We start from the raw sequence: 18,910 nt of genomic DNA on the forward strand, positions 1-18,910 counted from the left end.
CTACTCTCCCTCGCTACTTGTCCCGCAGAAGTACGCCCTCTGCCGCTTGCGCTGTCAGAAGGGAAATACTGTTTCAGCTTGTGCACCAGGGCCTGCTGGTATTCATGCATTCTCACACTCCTTTCCTCTCCAGGGATGAGAGTGGAAAGATTTTGCTTGTACCGTGGGTCCAGGAGAGTGAATACCCAGTAATCGGTGCTGGAATAAATTCTTTGAACGCAAAGGTCACGGGATAGCCAGCCTAGCATGAAATCTGCCATATGCGCCAGAGTCCCAACGCGCAAGAATTCACTCCCCTCACTGGCCTGACTCTCCATTTCCTCCTCCTCCAATTCCTCCAACTCCTCTTCTTCTGCCCATACACGCTGAACAGTGAAGAACTGAACAATGGTCCCCTCTTCTGTCTCGCCAACATTCTCCTCTTCTTCCTCCTCATCCTCCTCCACCTCCTCCGATATGCGCTGAGAAACAGACCTAAGGGTGCTTTGGCTATCAACAAGGGAATCTTCTTCCCCCGTGTCTTGTGACGAGCGCAAAGCTTCCGACTTCATGCTGATCAGAGAGTTTTTCAACAGGCCAAGCAGCGGGATGGTGAGGCTGATGATGGCGGCATCGCCACTGACCATCTGTGTTGACTCCTCAAAGTTACTCAGCACCTGACAGATATCAGACATCCACGTCCACTCCTCATTGTAGACTTGAGGAAGCTGACTGACCTGACTACCAGTTCTGGTAGAAGTTGACATCTGGCAGTCTACAATCGCTCGGCGCTGCTGGTAAACTCTGGATAACATGGTTAATGTTGAATTCCACTTCGTGGGCACGTCGCACAACAGTCGGTGAGCGGGCAGTTGGAGGCGGCGCTGCGCTGCCCTGAGAGTGGCAGCATCTGTGCTGGACTTTCTGAAATGCGCACAGATGCGGCGCACCTTCGTGAGCAAATCAGACAGATTGGGGTATGTCTTGAGGAACCAGGCATGGCATATGTGTCAGTCTGCCGAGTTGCAGAGCCGCCACCAGGTTATGGCCATGGTCACACACAACCATGCTGGCTTCAGGTTCAGCGGTGCCAGCCACAGATCGGTCTGCGACATGATGCCCTGTAATAGCTCTTGGGCGGTGTGCCATTTATCGCCTAGGCTCAGCACGGATGGTAATTTGGAGGAGGAGCTGGAGGAGGGATGGGAGGAGGAGGTGGTAGGCCCCGCGATCCTCGACGTCGGCAGTATATGAGTGGCCACAGGGTCAGACTCTGTCCCAGCCTCCACCAAGTTAACCCAATGTGCCGTCAGTGATATATAGTGGCCCTACCTGGCAGCACTTGTCCACGTGTCCGTGGTTAGGTGGACCTTGTCAGAAACGGCATTGGTCAGGGCACGGGTGATGTTGTCTGACACGTGCTGGTGCAGGGCTGGGATGGCACAACAGGAAAAGTAGTGGCGACTGGGGATCAAATACCGAGGGGCGGCCACCGCCATGAGGTTGTGTGAGGCCTCGGTCTCTACTAGCCTATAGGGCAGCATCTCCAGGCTCAGTCATTTGGAGATGTGGACGTTGAGGGCTTGGGCGTGTGGGTGGAACTGTATTTCCTCTTGCACTCCAGCGTCTGGGGTATAGACAGCTGAACGCTGCGCATGGAGACATTGGTGGACGCTGTGGAGGATTGAGTAGGTGAAGGTGTGGTTTTCGCGCAGGAGGTGTTTATGCTGGGGTCCTGGGCACAGTGGAGTCCCTAATACCTATAACGACGTGGTAAGAGCTGATACTTATCTTTCAATAAGTTACTGGTTATGCAGCCCCTACATAGGGTAGTGCTGTTACTATTTATAACGGGCACTACATAGGTTACTATTCTATGTCAGGGTCGCTCGGGAGAATGCTGGGACTTCTGGTTCTTCAGCTGGTGCCAGCAGCGTTCTCCGACCCCCGGTGCATATCCGCGCAAACTCCACCTCTCGTCCCGGGCAGCGGCTGCTAAGATCTCGCGCTGTATAGGAGTTGTGTTCGGAACTGCTGGGACTTGTGGTACCTCTGCATGATGCCTGGTTGTTCTGTACCATGAGGGGTTAATTCCCAGAAGCTGTCCAGCTCCTATCAGGTTCTGGAGGTGGGGTTCTGGCTGCATAAATTGCAGCTTCACTAGTCACCTGTGCCAGTGTTTGAAATCCCTTCTCCACTCGCTCTCAGCATTAGGTCTGACTTGCTCTGTATCTGTATCGTTGTGACCTCGGCTCGTTTTTGACATTGACTCTTTGCCTTCTGATTTTGCTCTTGACGTTCCCTCTCGTTGTGAATCCGGCTTGTTTACCATTCTTTTGTGTTTTATGTTTGTCAGTCTGTTTGTGTTTCCCTTCCCACACTTATCCAGTGTATTTCGAGTCTTCCAGTAGTCGCCCCACGGTTTAGCGTGGGGGGGGGGCTATAGGAAGGGACAGAGGTTGTGGCAAGCTCAGGGCACACTATCCCCTGTCTTTTGTGTTACCCAATCCTAACATTCTACTTGCCTGTCTCTCCTTTTTGTCTGGGTTGGTCCGCTTCTTTTTCTGTGTTCCACCACTCGAGATTTTATTGCATTTTATCGATGTTTACAGGACGGCGCCATCTCATGTTGGCACCGTGTATGTCATTTCGGTTATGTGATATTAATAAAGATCCATTTTTTTATGTGCATTTTCCTAGTTTGTCCTTCTTTCCCCTCTGATTGAGGGATATGTTTGTTTTCAATTTGGTTATTATGGAACAAGAGACTAGGTGCGTTACTGTATGGGGTGACCGAATAGTGGGCTATACATTTGGCCTTGGTTTATACTTAGGGATGATCTCACTCTTCCCAAAAACCCTTTTACCTGTATCCAGCTTTTTGTTTGAAATCTCCCAGGTCATACAGACCTCCGCGTATCCTGTAACACCAGGGCAATGATGCAGATACAACAATAGACAATCATACATAGATACAGAATATGTAACTGTGTTACCAATAACATAAATGTATAAATGTAATAGAATAACAATAATAATATAACTACAATATAAAACCTTTACCTAAAATCCGTGTTTTACTGCTGAAGCCTTTGTCCGAGAGGGCGGAGATGATCCAGGTGAGGAACCGCGAGGACTGCGCCACCTGTCACAGAAAGGGGAGTCACACATTAGTCAGTCAGTGAGCCGGGCTCATTTGCATACTATTCCCAGGGGTCATTGCCTGCATCAGATCTTCGCTTATCTTTATAACTCCAGCACTAGTCATGGGGGGAGGGGACGACTTACCTGCTCCTCCAGCATGGACAGCCTTGTCTCCAGCTGATGGCCCACACTTCCCTTCTCCACTTTAAATAGTCGCAGCATAGTAGAGACGCTTCATGATGGACACAAGATAATAACACATAAAATATAATAATGTGCAGTATATATAAACCTGCAAGCTACACAAACACCATAAATTGTATAACATATAATAGAGAATAACACTACACAAACACCATAAACTGTATAACATATAATAGAGAATAACACTACACAAACACCATAAACTGTATAACATATAATAGAGAATAACACTACACAACACCATAAACTGTATAACATGTAATAGAGAATAACACTACACAACACCATAAACTGTATAACATATAATAGAGAATAACAGTACACAACACCATACACTGTATAACATATAATAGAGAATAACACTACAAAACACCATAAACTGTATAACATATAATAGAGAATAACACTACACAAACACCATAAACTGTATAACATATAATAGAGAATAACACTACAAAACACCATAAACTGTAAAACATATAATAGAGAATAACACTACACAAACACCATAAACTGTATAACATATAATAGAGAATAACACTACACAAACACCATAAACTGTATAACATATAATAGAGAATAACACTACACAACACCATACACTGTATAACATATAATAGAGAATAACACTACACAAACACCAAAAACTGTATAACATGTAATAGAGAATAACACTACACAAACACCAAAAACTGTATAACATATAATAGAGGATAACACTACAAAACACCATAAACTGTATAACATATAATAGAGAATAACACTACACAAACACCATAAACTGTATAACACATAATAGAGAATAACACTACACAAACACCATAAACTGTATAACATATAATAGAGAATAACACTACACAAACACCATAAACTGTATAACATATAATAGAGAATAACACTACACAACACCATAAACTGTATAACATATAATAGAGAATAACACTACACAAACACCATAAACTGTATAACATATAATAGAGAATAACACTAGACAAACACCATAAACTGTATAACATGTAATAGAGAATAACACTACACAACACCATAAACTGTATAACATATAATAGAGAATAACACTACACAAACACCATAAACTGTATAACATATAATAGAGAATAACACTACACAACACCATAAACTGTATAATATAATAGAGAATAACACTACACAACACCATAAACTGTATAACATATAATAGAGAATAACACTACACAACACCATAAACTGTATAACATATAATAGAGAATAACACTACACAAACACCATAAACTGTATAACATATAATAGAGAATAACACTACACAACACCATAAACTGTATAATATAACAGAGAATAACACTACACAAACACCATAAACTGTATAACATATAATAGAGAATAACACTACACAACACCATAAACTGTATAACATATAATAGAGAATAACACTACACAACACCATAAACTGTATAACATATAATAGAGAATAACACTACACAACACCATAAACTGTATAACATATAATAGAGAATAACACTACACAAACACCATAAACTGTATAACATATAATAGAGAATAACACTACACAAACACCATAAACTGTATAACATATAATAGAGAATAACACTACACAACACCATAAACTGTATAACATATAATAGAGAATAACACTACACAACACCATAAACTGGTGCCGCACATAGTACAGACCACCCTAATTTGGCCAATATACTGTATATGGAGTATATATCCACGTCCAGTCTAGATACGCAACATCCACAGCCTCCTCCAGGTCCAGTCTAGATACACAACATCCACAGCCTCCTCCAGGTCCAGTCTAGATACACAACATCCACAGCCTCCTCCAGGTCCAGTCTAGATACACAACATCCACAGCCTCCTCCAGGTCCAGTCTAGATACACAACATCCACAGCCTCCTCCAGGTCCAGTCTAGATACACAACATCCACAGCCTCCTCCAGGTCCAGTCTAGATACACAACATCCACAGCCTCCTCCAGGTCCAGTCTAGATACACAACATCCACAGCCTCCTCCAGGTCCAGTCTAGATACACAACATCCACAGCCTCCTCCAGGTCCAGTCTAGATACACAACATCCACAGCCTCCTCCAGGTCCAGTCTAGATACACAACATCCACAGCCTCCTCCAGGTCCAGTCTAGATACACAACATCCACAGCCTCCTCCAGGTCCAGTCTAGATACACAACATCCACAGCCTCCTCCAGGTCCAGTCTAGATACACAACATCCACAGCCTCCTCCAGGTCCAGTCTAGATACACAACATCCACAGCCTCCTCCAGGTCCAGTCTAGATACACAACATCCACAGCCTCCTCCAGGTCCAGTCTAGATACACAACATCCACAGCCTCCTCCAGGTCCAGTCTAGATACACAACATCCACAGCCTCCTCCAGGTCCAGTCTAGATACACAACATCCACAGCCTCCTCCAGGTCCAATCTAGATACACAACATCCACAGCCTCCTCCAGGTCCAATCTAGATACACAACATCCACAGCCTCCTCCAGGTCCAATCTAGATACACAACATCCACAGCCTCCTCCAGGTCCAGTCTAGATAAACAACATCCACAGCCTCCTCCAGGTCCAGTCTAGATACACAACATCCACAGCCTCCTCCAGGTCCAGTCTAGATACACAACATCCAAAGCCTCCTCCAGGTCCAGTCTAGATACACAACATCCAAAGCCTCCTCCAGCTCCAGTCTAGATACACAACATCCAAAGCCTCCTCCAGCTCCAGTCTAGATACACAACATCCACAGCCTGCTCCAGGTCCAGTCTAGATACACAACATCCACAGCCTCCTCCAGGTCCAGTCTAGATACACAACATCCACAGCCTCCTCCAGGTCCAGTCTAGATACACAACATCCACAGCCTCCTCCAGGTCCAGTCTAGATACACAACATCCACAGCCTCCTCCAGGTCCAGTCTAGATACACAACATCCACAGCCTCCTCCAGGTCCAGTCTAGATACACAACATCCACAGCCTCCTCCAGGTCCAGTCTAGATACACAACATCCACAGCCTCCTCCAGGTCCAGTCTAGATACACAACATCCACAGCCTCCTCCAGGTCCAGTCTAGATACACAACATCCACAGCCTCCTCCAGGTCCAGTCTAGATACACAACATCCACAGCCTCCTCCAGGTCCAGTCTAGATACACAACATCCACAGCCTCCTCCAGGTCCAGTCTAGATACACAACATCCACAGCCTCCTCCAGGTCCATCCTAGATACACAACATCCACAGCCTCCTCCAGGTCCAGTCTAGATACACAACATCCACAGCCTCCTCCAGGTCCAGTCTAGATACACAACATCCACAGCCTCCTCCCGGTCCAGTCTAGATACACAACATCCACAGCCTCCTCCAGGTCCAGTCTAGATACACAACATCCACAGCCTCCTCCAGGTCCAGTCTAGATACACAACATCCACAGCCTCCTCCAGGTCCAGTCTAGATACACAACATCCACAGCCTCCTCCCGGTCCAGTCTAGATACACAACATCCACAGCCTCCTCCAGGTCCAGTCTAGATACACAACATCCACAGCCTCCTCCAGGTCCAGTCTAGATACACAACATCCACAGCATCCTCCAGGTCCAGTCTAGATACACAACATCCACAGCCTCCTCCAGGTCCATTCTAGATACACAACATCCACCGCCTCCTCCAGGTCCTGTCTAGATATACAACATCCACAAACAGAGTTAAAGAAGAACATTTTCCTTTAGCTTTTTGGCAGTGATGCGGTTGGTCTCCTTTTGGTCTATGCTTTGCTCCTGACCACAGTGATTGGTGCAGTTCTCGGTGTGGACAGTGTAAGAGCCTCCTTACCTCTGAGCAGTCTCCTTTACAAGATGTTCTTGACTTTGTCCATCTTGCTGTTGCTGCGTTTGCTGATAATTGTCCTTCATGTAGGTTTCCCAGGAGAGCAATGATGAATCCAGGTCTTCATCCAGCTGACGTCCTGCAATGATTCAATAATCGTTTTCTCTGATTAATACACAATGAACCTCTGCATCGTGCACTTACACCTTGCAGATCGTTTAATTCTATGTATGAGTGAAAGACATACGGTTTACAAGACATTAAACAGGCGCCAATTCTGATGATAATATATTCGGTCTGCACTCTCAAGTATCTTGGTGCGTCTGATCCAGGGATCCAACCCCATGTACAGTAAAGTAAAATTGGGAGCACGCACTCCAATGGGTTTTATCATGCATTTAATGTCTTCAAAGTGATAGATTACAGCAGTGATACTTGTGTGACGTTTCAGCCTTTCTCAAACCCTGTAAATGGAACATCTATACAACATGAATATTGACATGAAATATACAAGTGGATATAAGGTACATCAATACATAAAGGTGGAAAAATCCAAGGAACATCAATATAATCTCCGTGTAGTAGTCTAAGATTCTCAGAGCCCGGATTCATCAACAAATGTAGTTGACATCATGACATGCTACTAGTCAGACAGCAAAGCTGTGCAGACATCTACCAGTAGTATCTAAACTCAAAGAAAAGCGGTTAATGCTCAGCAAAGGCTGTGTACCAAAGAGTATCCGGGTGCTGGCGCTTAGTTTGGTGTTTGCTGCACGCAGGAGGATGCGCTAGGGGCTCTGTGTGTGAGCCAACTATTTAAACAGGAAGTCCCTCCCCCAGAGGGCGGGGTCGGATGATGCGAACAATGGGGCAGATTTTCTTACCTGGTCCATTCACGATCCATCGGTGCGCTCTCTGCACTGCATTCGGGTCCGGCCTATTCCTGGTGAAGGTAAGCACGAGTCCCGCGACCCTTTTTTTTTTAAAAATGCGGTGTTTTTTCTGGATCCGTTGGGTTTTAGTTTGGCCGCCCCCCCCCCCCCCCCCCGATTTCCGTCGCTTGCATGCCAGCGCTGATGTGGCAAAATTTGATTGCGTGCACCAAAATCCTGGGGCAATACACGGAAAATTGGCGCAAATCTGAAATATTCGGGTAACACGTCGGGAAAACGTGAATCAGGCCCTTAGTAAATGACCCCCATTGGGGCACATTTACTTACCTGGTCCAGTCGCGATCCAGCGGCGGGTTCTCTGGCGCTGATTCGGGTTCTGCTGGGATTCACTAAGCTCCGTGTGCCGATATTCACCAGGTGTCGCTGCTGCGCCGAGGTCCGCCGCAGTTCACCTGCTTTTTTTCTGGTGTATGTGAGTGCTTGATCTTGCGACACAAATGGCTTTTTAAATTCCGCGTTTTTTCCGAATCCTTAGGGTTGTCCACGCCCCCGATTTCTGTCGCATGAAAGTCGGCGCAATTGTGCCAAAAATCGCGTGCGCCACAATCCCATGAAATACAGCGCAGAGTGGAAATATTCGGGAAAAACCCGACGGATTCGTGGCTGCGGACCCTTAGTAAATGTGCCCCAGTGTGTCAGGTCTGATCCTATTGCCTCCTATGTAAGGAGAATCTACACCAAAGTGAGATTTTAACTAAACGTTTTAGAGCAGAGAAATATCCTCCTTCTCTTATCCAAACGGCCGCCAAGAAGGAAACATGTCAGCTTCCAAGAAATAAAAGCACAGACAAAAATCTCTATAGCGTTAATTTTATTACGACTTTTTCAAGTGACGGTCAAAGAATTCTTATCATTCTAAATAAACATTGGGAAATACTGATGCACGATCCCTATCTGAGAGAATCCATCCCCAAATAACCACAGCTGACCTTCAGAAGGTCTGAAACCCTAAAGAACATCTTAGCACCCAGCCGTCTCCGGCCAGAGGAAGCGACGAAAAATGATAAGTCTTCTTTCTTTCTAGGAAGTTTCAAATGTGGACACAACCGATGCAAATGTTGTGAATCGATAACACATAGACAGAGTATGCTTACGTCCACTGTCACCAGAGAAGTGTTCCCAATAAAAAGTTTCTTAAACTGTAGCTCCAAATATATCATATGTTTGATTGAATGCAAGTGCAAACTCCAGTATATAGGACGCACCATCCAACCATTGAGAGAGAGGCTCAATAAGCACAGTGTCTCACGTCATGCAGCAAGTCATCATGATTGTAATCTGAGTGCTTTTAGTATAACTCCTATCGAGCACATAAAACCCAACACACCACAGAGATTCGATTATTTAAAAAGAAGAGAAATGTATTGGATTCTTAAATTACAGTGTTTGACACCCACCGGGCTGAATGAAAGCCTCTATTCTTATGCAGCTACAGCTTTAAGTGTTTTGTGGATCCCCCCCCCCCTTTTTTTCTCTTATTCATTTATTTATATATATATATTTATAGTAAGATTTACACTCGCTAGTACATGTCCTGCAGCTGCCTGGGCAGGTCATGTGATCACCACTAGGTTTGGCTGTAGTCGGTTGACGTCTGCTGCTGTCGTGCCGGTGATCGCATTGCGCGCCTCTTTCTATCCACTTACCTTCAATTGTAAGTAAAGACTCATAATATATTTAAAGACCACTATATTGCCATGTATGTATTTACTTGTGTCCTGAATTTGATAAAGGGTCTGCGACCCGAAACGCGTTATTTGGACCATTTTATAGGTATCCTTTACTTTGAGCTTTAATAAGTTATTCTTATGACCTAAATATTTGGCTTAATAACTGGTATATTTTACATTTTGGGTAAATATTACTATTAGCGCTCCACGTTTTTTTTTCGTATTACGTTTTTATTGGAAGTTTTCATTTCTAAACAAAACAAAACATAGATAAAAATAGAACATTTTTCTCTACAAACAGCGCTCTTAAGGAGCGGTAGCGCTCCACGTTAACTGGTTTTGTGAAAACTTTTTGTCTTCTTTCCCGTGTACTTCCGGACCCCTTTGGGTCAGCTCTGAGTTGTGAGAGCTGCATATATAGTATATAAACCCTAGAAGTATACCATACAGATCTATATATATATTTATAAGCTAGAAACTGGCCATTGCAACTTGATATCTCATCGACAGGAACATGGGATTCTATCCTATTCTATATGTCTATGAACCAAGAATCTACCAGGTGAGCACCCACTATTCTCCATTGAATCGTCATCCATCACCAAACGTTATGACCCAAGGCACCGTCCTCTGTGTTTCCCATTTTTTGTGTTTCTTGGCCTGTAGTCTAGTTTGTCTTCTTCTGACCTTCCTGACCTATAGCTTCTCCGACTACGATTCCTGCCTGCTCCTCTGTACTGCTGAGCCTCTCCTGTGTACTGACCTCTAGCTTCACCGACTAAGATTCCTGCCTGCTCCTCTGTACTGCTGAGCCTCTCCTGTGTGCTGACCTCTAGCTTCTCCGACTACGATTCCTGCCTGCTCCTCTGTACTGCTGAGCCTCTCCAGTGTGCTGACCTCTAGCTTCACCGACTACGATTCCTGCGTGCTCCTCTGTACTGCTGAGCCTCTCCTGTGTGCTGACCTCTAGCTTCACCGACTACGATTCCTGCCTGCTCCTCTATACTGCTGAGCCTCTCCTGTGTGCTGACCTCTAGCTTCACCGACTACGATTCCTGCCTGCTCCTCTGTACTGCTGAGCCTCTCCTGTGTGCTGACCTCTAGCTTCTCCGACTACGATTCCTGCCTGCTCCTCTGTACTGCTGAGCCTCTCCTGTGTGCTGACCTCTAGCTTCACCGACTACGATTCCTGCCTGCTCCTCTGTACTGCTGAGCCTCTCCTGTGTGCTGACCTATAGCTTCTCCGACTACGATTCCTGCCTGCTCCTCTGTACTGCTGAGCCTCTACTGTGTGCTGACCTCTAGCTTCTCCGACTACGATTACTGCCTGCTCCTCTGTACTGCTGAGCCTCTCCTGTGTGCTGACCTGTAGCTTCTCCGACTACGATTCCTGCCTGCTCCTCTGTACTGCTGAGCCTCTCCTGTGTGCTGACCTCTAGCTTCACCGACTACGATTCCTGCAAACTCCTCTGTACTGCTGAGCCTCTCCTGTGTGCTGACCTCTGGCTTCACCGACTACGATTCCTGCCTGCTCCTCTGTACTGCTGAGCCTCTCCTGTGTGCTGACCTCTAGCTTCTCTGACTACGATTCCTGCCTGCTCCTCTGTACTGCTGAGCCTCTCCTGTGTGCTGACCTCTAGCTTCTCCGACTACGATTCCTGCCTGCTCCTCTGTACTGCTGAGCCTCTCCTGTGTGCTGACCTCTAGCTTCACCGACTACGATTCCTGCCTGTTCCTCTATACTGCTGAGCCTCTCCTGTGTGCTGACCTCTAGCTTCACCGACTACGATTCCTGCCTGTTCCTCTATACTGCTGAGCCTCTCCTGTGTGCTGACCTCTAGCTTCTCCGACTACGATTCCTGCCTGCTCCTCTGTACTGCTGAGCCTCTCCTGTGTGCTGACCTCTAGCTTCACCGACTACGATTCCTGCCTGTTCCTCTATACTGCTGAGCCTCTCCTGTGTGCTGACCTCTAGCTTCTCCGACTACGATTCCTGCCTGCTCCTCTATACTGCTGAGCCTCTCCTGTGTGCTGACCTCTAGCTTCACCGACTACGATTCCTGCCTGTTCCTCTATACTACTGAGCCTCTCCTGTGTGCTGACCTCTAGCTTCACCGACTACGATTCCTGCCTGCTCCTCTATACTGCTGAGCCTCTCCTGTGTGCTGACCTCTACCTTCTCCGACTACGATTCCTGCCTGCTCCTCTGTACTGCTGAGCCTCTCCTGTGTGCTGACCTCTAGCTTCACCGACTACGATTCCTGCCTGCTCTTCTGTACTGCTGAGCCTCTCCTGTGTGCTGACCTCTAGCTTCACCGACTACGATTCCTGCCTGCTCCTCTGTACTGCTGAGCCTCTCCTGTGTGCTGACCTCTAGCTTCACCGACTACGATTCCTGCCTGTTCCTCTGTACTGCTGAGCCTCTCCTGTGTGCTGACCTCTAGCTTCTCCGACTACGATACCTGCCTGTTCCTCTGTACTGCTGAGCCTCTCCTGTGTGCTGACCTCTAGCTTCACCGACTACGATTCCTGCCTGCTCCTCTGTACTGCTGAGCCTCTCCTGTGTGCTGACCTATAGCTTCACTGACTACGATTCCTGCATGCTCCTCTGTACTGCTGAGCCTCTCCTGTGTGCTGACCTCTAGCTTCTCCGACTACGATTCCTGCCTGCTCCTCCGTACTGCTGAGCCTCTCCTGTGTGCTGACCTATAGCTTCACCGACTACGATTCCTGCCTGCTCCTCTGTACTGCAGAGCCTCTCCTGTGTGCTGACCTCTAGCTTCTCCGACTACGATTCCTGCCTGCTCCTCTATACTGCTGAGCCTCTCCTGTGTGCTGACCTATAGCTTCACCGACTACGATTCCTGCCTGCTCCTCTGTACTGCTGAGCCTCTCCTGTGTGCTGACCTCTAGCTTCACCGACTACGATTCCTGCCTGCTCCTCTGTACTGCTGAGCCTCTCCTGTGTGCTGACCTCTAGCTTCACCGACTACGATTCCTGCCTGCTCCTCTGTACTGCTGAGCCTCTCCTGTGTGCTGACCTCTAGCTTCACCGACTACGATTCCTGCCTGCTCCTCTGTACTGCTGAGCCTCTCCTGTGTGCTGACCTCTAGCTTCACCGACTATGATTCCTGCCTGCTCCTCTGTACTGCTGAGCCTCTCCTGTGTGCTGACCTCTAGCTTCACCGACTACGATTCCTGCCTGCTCCTCTGTACTGCTGAGCCACTCCTGTGTGCTGACCTCTAGCTTCACCGACTACGATTCCTGCATGCTCCTCTATACTGCTGAGCCTCTCCTGTGTGCTGACCTCTAGCTTCACCGACTACGATTCCTGCCTGCTCCTCTGTACTGCTGAGCCTCTCCTGTGTGCTGACCTATAGCTTCACTGACTACGATTCCTGCATGCTCCTCTGTACTGCTGAGCCTCTCCTGTGTGCTGACCTCTAGCTTCTCCGACTACGATTCCTGCCTGCTCCTCCGTACTGCTGAGCCTCTCCTGTGTGCTGACCTCTAGTTTCACCGACTACGATTCCTGCCTGCTCCTCTGTACTGCTGAGCCTCTCCTGTGTGCTGACCTATAGCTTCACTGACTACGATTCCTGCATGCTCCTCTGTACTGCTGAGCCTCTCCTGTGTGCTGACCTCTAGCTTCTCCGACTACGATTCCTGCCTGCTCCTCTGTACTGCTGAGCCTCTCCTGTGTGCTGACCTCTAGCTTCACCGACTACGATTCCTGCCTGCTCCTCTGTACTGCTGAGCCTCTCCTGTGTGCTGACCTCTAGCTTCACCGACTACGATTCCTGCCTGCTCCTCTGTACTGCTGAGCCTCTCCTGTGTGCTGACCTCTAGCTTCACCGACTACGATTCCTGCCTGCTCCTCTGTACTGCTGAGCCTCTCCTGTGTGCTGACCTATAGCTTCACCGACTACGATTCCTGCCTGCTCCTCTGTACTGCTGAGCCTCTCCTGTGTGCTAACCTATAGCTTCACCGACTACGATTCCTGCCTGCTCCTCTGTACTGCTGAGCGTCTCCTGTGTGCTGACCTCTAGCTTCACCGACTACGATTCCTGCCTGCTCCTCTGTACTGCTGAGCCTCTCCAGTGTGCTGACCTCTAGCTTCACTGACTACGATTCCTGCCTGCTCCTCTGTACTACTGAGCCTCTCCTGTGTGCTGACCTCTAGCTTCTCCGACTACGATTCCTGCCTGCTCCTCCGTACTGCTGAGCCTCTCCAGTGTGCTGACCTCTAGCTTCACCGACTACGATTCCTGCCTGCTCCTCTGTACTGCTGAGCCTCTCCTGTGTGCTGACCTATAGCTTCTCCGACTACGATTCCTGCCTGCTCCTCTATACTACTGAGCCTCTCCTGTGTGCTGACCTGTAGCTTCTCCGACTACGATTCCTGCCTGCTCCTCTGTACTGCTGAGCCTCTCCTGTGTGCTGACCTCTAGCTTTACCAACTACGATTCCTGCCTGCTCCTCTGTACTGCTGAGCCTCTCCTGTGTGCTGACCTCTAGCTTCACCGACTACGATTCCTGCCTGCTCCTCTGTACTGCTGAGCCTCTCCTGTGTGCTGACCTGTAGCTTCTCCGACTACGATTCCTGCCTGCTCCTCTGTACTGCTGAGCCTCTCCTGTGTGCTGACCTCTAGCTTTACCAACTACGATTCCTGCCTGCTCCTCTGTACTGCTGAGCCTCTCCTGTGTGCTGACCTCTAGCTTCACCGACTACGATTCCTGCCTGCTCCTCTGTACTGCTGAGCCTCTCCTGTGTTCTGACCTCTAGCTTCACCGACTACGATTCCTGCCTGCTCCTCTGTACTGGTGAGCCTCTCCTGTGTGCTGACCTCTAGCTTCTCCGACTACGATTCCTGCCTGCTCCTCTATACTGCTGAGCCTCTCCTGTGTGCTGACCTCTAGCTTCTCCGACTACGATTCCTGCCTGCTCCTCTATACTGCTGAGCCTCTCCTGTGTGCTGACCTATAGCTTCACCGACTACGATTCCTGCCTGTTCCTCTATACTGCTGAGACTCTCCTGTGTGCTGACCTCTAGCTTCTCCGACTACGATTCCTGCCTGCTCCTCTGTACTGCTGAGCCTCTCCTGTGTGCTGACCTCTAGCTTCTCCGACTACGATTCCTGCCTGCTCCTCTGTACTGCTGAGCCTCTCCTGTGTGCTGACCTCTAGCTTCACCGACTACGCCACCTGCCTGCTCCTCTGTACTGCTGAGCCTCTCCTGTGTGCTGACCTCTAGCTTCACCGACTACGATTCCTGCCTGTTCCTCTATACTACTGAGCCTCGCCTGTGTGCTGACCTCTAGCTTCTCCGACTACGATTCCTGCATGCTCCTCTGTACTGCTGAGCCTCTCCTGTGTGCTGACCTCTAGCTTCACCGACTACGATTCCTGCCTGCTCCTCTGTACTGCTGAGCCTCTCCTGTGTGCTGACCTCTAGCTTCTCCGACTACGATTCCTGCCTGCTCCTCTGTACTGCTGAGCCTCTCCTGTGTGCTGACCTCTAGCTTCTCCGACTATGATTCCTGCCTGCTCCTCTATACTGCTGAGCCTCTCCAGTGTGCTGACCTCTAGCTTCACCGACTACGATTCCTGCCTGCTCCTCTGTACTGCTGAGCCTCTCCTGTGTGCTGACCTCTAGCTTCTCCGACTACGATTCCTGCCTGCTCCTCTGTACTGCTGAGCCTCTCCTGTGTGCTGACCTCTAGCTTCACCGACTACGATTCCTGCCTGCTCCTCTGTACTGCTGAGCCTCTCCTGTGTGCTAACCTCTAGCTTCACCGACTACGATTCCTGCCTGTTCCTCTGTACTGCTGAGCCTCTCCTGTGTGCTGACCTCTAGCTTCACCGACTACGATTCCTGCCTGCTCCTCTGTACTGCTGAGCCTCTCCTGTGTGCTGACCTATAGCTTCACTGACTACGATTCCTGCCTGCTCCTCTGCACTGCTGAGCCTCTCCTGTGTGCTGACCTCTAGCTTCACCGACTACGATTCCTGCCTGCTCCTCTGTACTGCTGAGCCTCTCCTGTGTGCTGACCTATAGCTTCACTGACTACGATTCCTACCTGCTCCTCTGTACTGCTGAGCCTCTCCTGTGTGCTGACCTCTAGCTTCACCGACTACGATTCCTGCCTGCTCCTCTGTACTGCTGAGTCTCTCCTGTGTGCTGACCTCTAGCTTCACCGACTACGATTCCTACCTGCTCCTCTGTACTGCTGAGCCTCTCCTGTGTGCTAACCTCTAGCTTCACCGACTACGATTCCTGCCTGTTCCTCTATACTGCTGAGCCTCTCCTGTGTGCTGACCTCTAGCTTCACCGACTACGATTCCTGCCTGCTCCTCTGTACTGCTGAGCCTCTCCTGTGTGCTGACCTCCTCCTTCTGCTACTACGATTCCTGCCTGCTCCTCTGTACTGCTGAGCCTCTCCTGTGTGCTGACCTCTAGCTTCACCGACTACGATTCCTGCCTGCTCCTCTGTACTGCTGAGCCTCTCCTGTGTGCTGACCTCTAGCTTCTCCGACTACGATTCCTGCCTGCTCCTCTGTACTGCTGAGCCTCTCCTGTGTGCTGACCTCTAGCTTCTCCGACTACGATTCCTGCCTGCTCCTCTGTACTGCTGAGCCTCTCCTGTGTGCTGACCTATAGCTTCACCGACTACGATTCCTGCCTGCTCCTCTGTACTGCTGAGCCTCTCCTGTGTGCTGACCTATAGCTTCACTGACTTTGATTCCTGCATGCTCCTCTGTACTGCTGAGCCTCTCCTGTGTGCTGACCTCTAGCTTCTCCGACTACGATTCCTGCCTGCTCCTCTGTACTGCTGAGCCTCTCCTGTGTGCTGACCTCTAGCTTCTCCGACTACGATTCCTGCCTGCTCCTCTGTACTGCTGAGCCTCTCCTGTGTGCTGACCTCTAGCTTCACCGACTACGATTCCTGTCTGCTCCTCTGTACTGCTGAGCCTCTCCTGTGTGCTGACCTCTAGCTTCACCGACTACGATTCCTGCCTGCTCCTCTGTACTGCTGAGCCTCTCCTGTGTGCTGACCTCTAGCTTTACCAACTACGATTCCTGCCTGCTCCTCTGTACTGCTGAGCCTCTCCTGTGTACTGACCTCTAGCTTCACCGACTACGATTCCTGCCTGCTCCTCTGTACTGCTGAGCCTCTCCTGTGTGCTGACCTATAGCTTCACCGACTACGATTCCTGCCTGCTCCTCTATACTGCTGAGCCTCTCCTGTGTGCTGACCTCTAGCTTCACCGACTACGATTCCTGCCTGTTCCTCTATACTGCTGAGCCTCTCCTGTGTGCTGACCTCTAGCTTCACCGACTACGATTCCTGCCTGCTCCTCTGTACTGCTGAGCCTCTCCTGTGTGCTGACCTCTAGCTTCACCGACTACGATTCCTGCCTGCTCCTCTATACTGCTGAGCCTCTCCTGTGTGCTGACCTCTAGCTTCACCGACTACGATTCCTGCCTGCTCCTCTGTACTGCTGAGCCTCTCCTGTGTGCTGACCTCTAGCTTCACCGACTACGATTCCTGCCTGCTCCTCTGTACTGCTGAGTCTCTCCTGTGTGCTGACCTCTAGCTTCTCCGACTACGATTCCTGCCTGCTCCTCTGTACTGCTGAGCCTCTCCTGTGTGCTGACCTCTAGCTTCTCCGACTACGATTCCTGCCTGCTCCTCTGTACTGCTGAGCCTCTCCTGTGTGCTGACCTCTAGCTTCACCGACTACGATTCCTGCCTGCTCCTCTGTACTGCTGAGCCTCTCCAGTGTGCTGACCTCTAGCTTCACCGACTACGATTCCTGCCTGCTCCTCTGTACTGCTGAGCCTCTCCTGTGTGCTGACCTCTAGCTTCACCGACTACAATTACTGCCTGCTCCTCTGTACTGCTGAGCCTCTCCTGTGTGCTGACCTCTAGCTTCACCGACTACGATTCCTGCCTGCTCCTCTGTACTGCTGAGCCTCTCCTGTGTGCTGACCTATAGCTTCACTGACTACGATTCCTACCTGCTCCTCTGTACTGCTGAGCCTCTCCTGTGTGCTGACCTCTAGCTTCACCGACTACGATTCCTGCCTGCTCCTCTGTACTGCTGAGTCTCTCCTGTGTGCTGACCTCTAGCTTCACCGACTACGATTCCTACCTGCTCCTCTGTACTGCTGAGCCTCTCCTGTGTGCTAACCTCTAGCTTCACCGACTACGATTCCTGCCTGTTCCTCTATACTGCTGAGCCTCTCCTGTGTGCTGACCTCTAGCTTCACCGACTACGATTCCTACCTGCTCCTCTGTACTGCCGAGCCTCTCCTGTGTGCTAACCTCTAGCTTCACCGACTACGATTCCTGCCTGTTCCTCTATACTGCTGAGCCTCTCCTGTGTGCTGACCTCTAGCTTCACCGACTACGATTCCTGCCTGCTCCTCTGTACTGCTGAGCCTCTCCTGTGTGCTGACCTCCTGCTTCTGCTACTACGATTCCTGCCTGCTCCTCTGTACTGCTGAGCCTCTCCTGTGTGCTGACCTCTAGCTTCTCCGACTACGATTCCTGCATGCTCCTCTGTACTGCTGAGCCTCTCCTGTGTGCTGACCTCTAGCTTCTCCGACTACGATTCCTGCCTGCTCCTCTGTACTGCTGAGCCTCTTCTGTGTGCTAACCTCTAACTTCACCAACTACGATTCCTGCCTGCTCTTCTGTACTGCTGAGCCTCTCCTGTGTGCTGACCTCTAACTTCTCTGACTACGATTCCTGCCTGCTCCTCTGTACTTCTGAGCCTCTCCTGTGTGCTGACCTCTAGCTTCACCGACTACGATTCCTGCCTGCTCCTCTGTACTGCTGAGCCTCTACTGTGTGCTGACCTCTAGCTTCACCGACTACGATTCCTGCCTGCTCCTCTGTACTGCTGAGCCTCTACTGTGTGCTGACCTCTAGCTTCACTGACTACGATTCCGGCCTGCTCCTCTGTACTGCTGAGTCTCTCCTGTGTGCTAACCTCTAGCTTCACCAACTACGATTCCTGCCTGCTCCTCTGTACTGCTGAGCCTCTCCTGTGTGCTGACCTCTAGCTTCTCCGACTACGATTCC

At 49.4% G+C, this 18,910-nt stretch overlaps 1 protein-coding gene across 2 annotated transcripts in view; it reads right to left on the bottom strand.

Moving 5' to 3' along the window:
• The window catches only part of LOC140117120 (transient receptor potential cation channel subfamily M member 2-like), a 132,169-nt gene that overhangs the window by 8,028 nt on the left and 105,231 nt on the right, over nucleotides 1–18,910 (bottom strand). For both annotated transcript variants that reach the window (XM_072133557.1, XM_072133556.1), the window contains exons 24-26: nucleotides 7,198–7,330; nucleotides 3,268–3,355; nucleotides 3,043–3,124 (exon numbers count right to left, since the gene is read on the bottom strand). In XM_072133557.1, the coding sequence (XP_071989658.1) occupies nucleotides 3,043–3,124; nucleotides 3,268–3,355; nucleotides 7,198–7,330 (303 nt within the window). The remainder of the gene's footprint in view (nucleotides 1–3,042; nucleotides 3,125–3,267; nucleotides 3,356–7,197; nucleotides 7,331–18,910) is intronic.

This window comes from Engystomops pustulosus, chromosome 2, assembly GCF_040894005.1.
Source record: "Engystomops pustulosus chromosome 2, aEngPut4.maternal, whole genome shotgun sequence".
NCBI classification, from domain to species: Eukaryota; Metazoa; Chordata; class Amphibia; order Anura; family Leptodactylidae; genus Engystomops; species Engystomops pustulosus.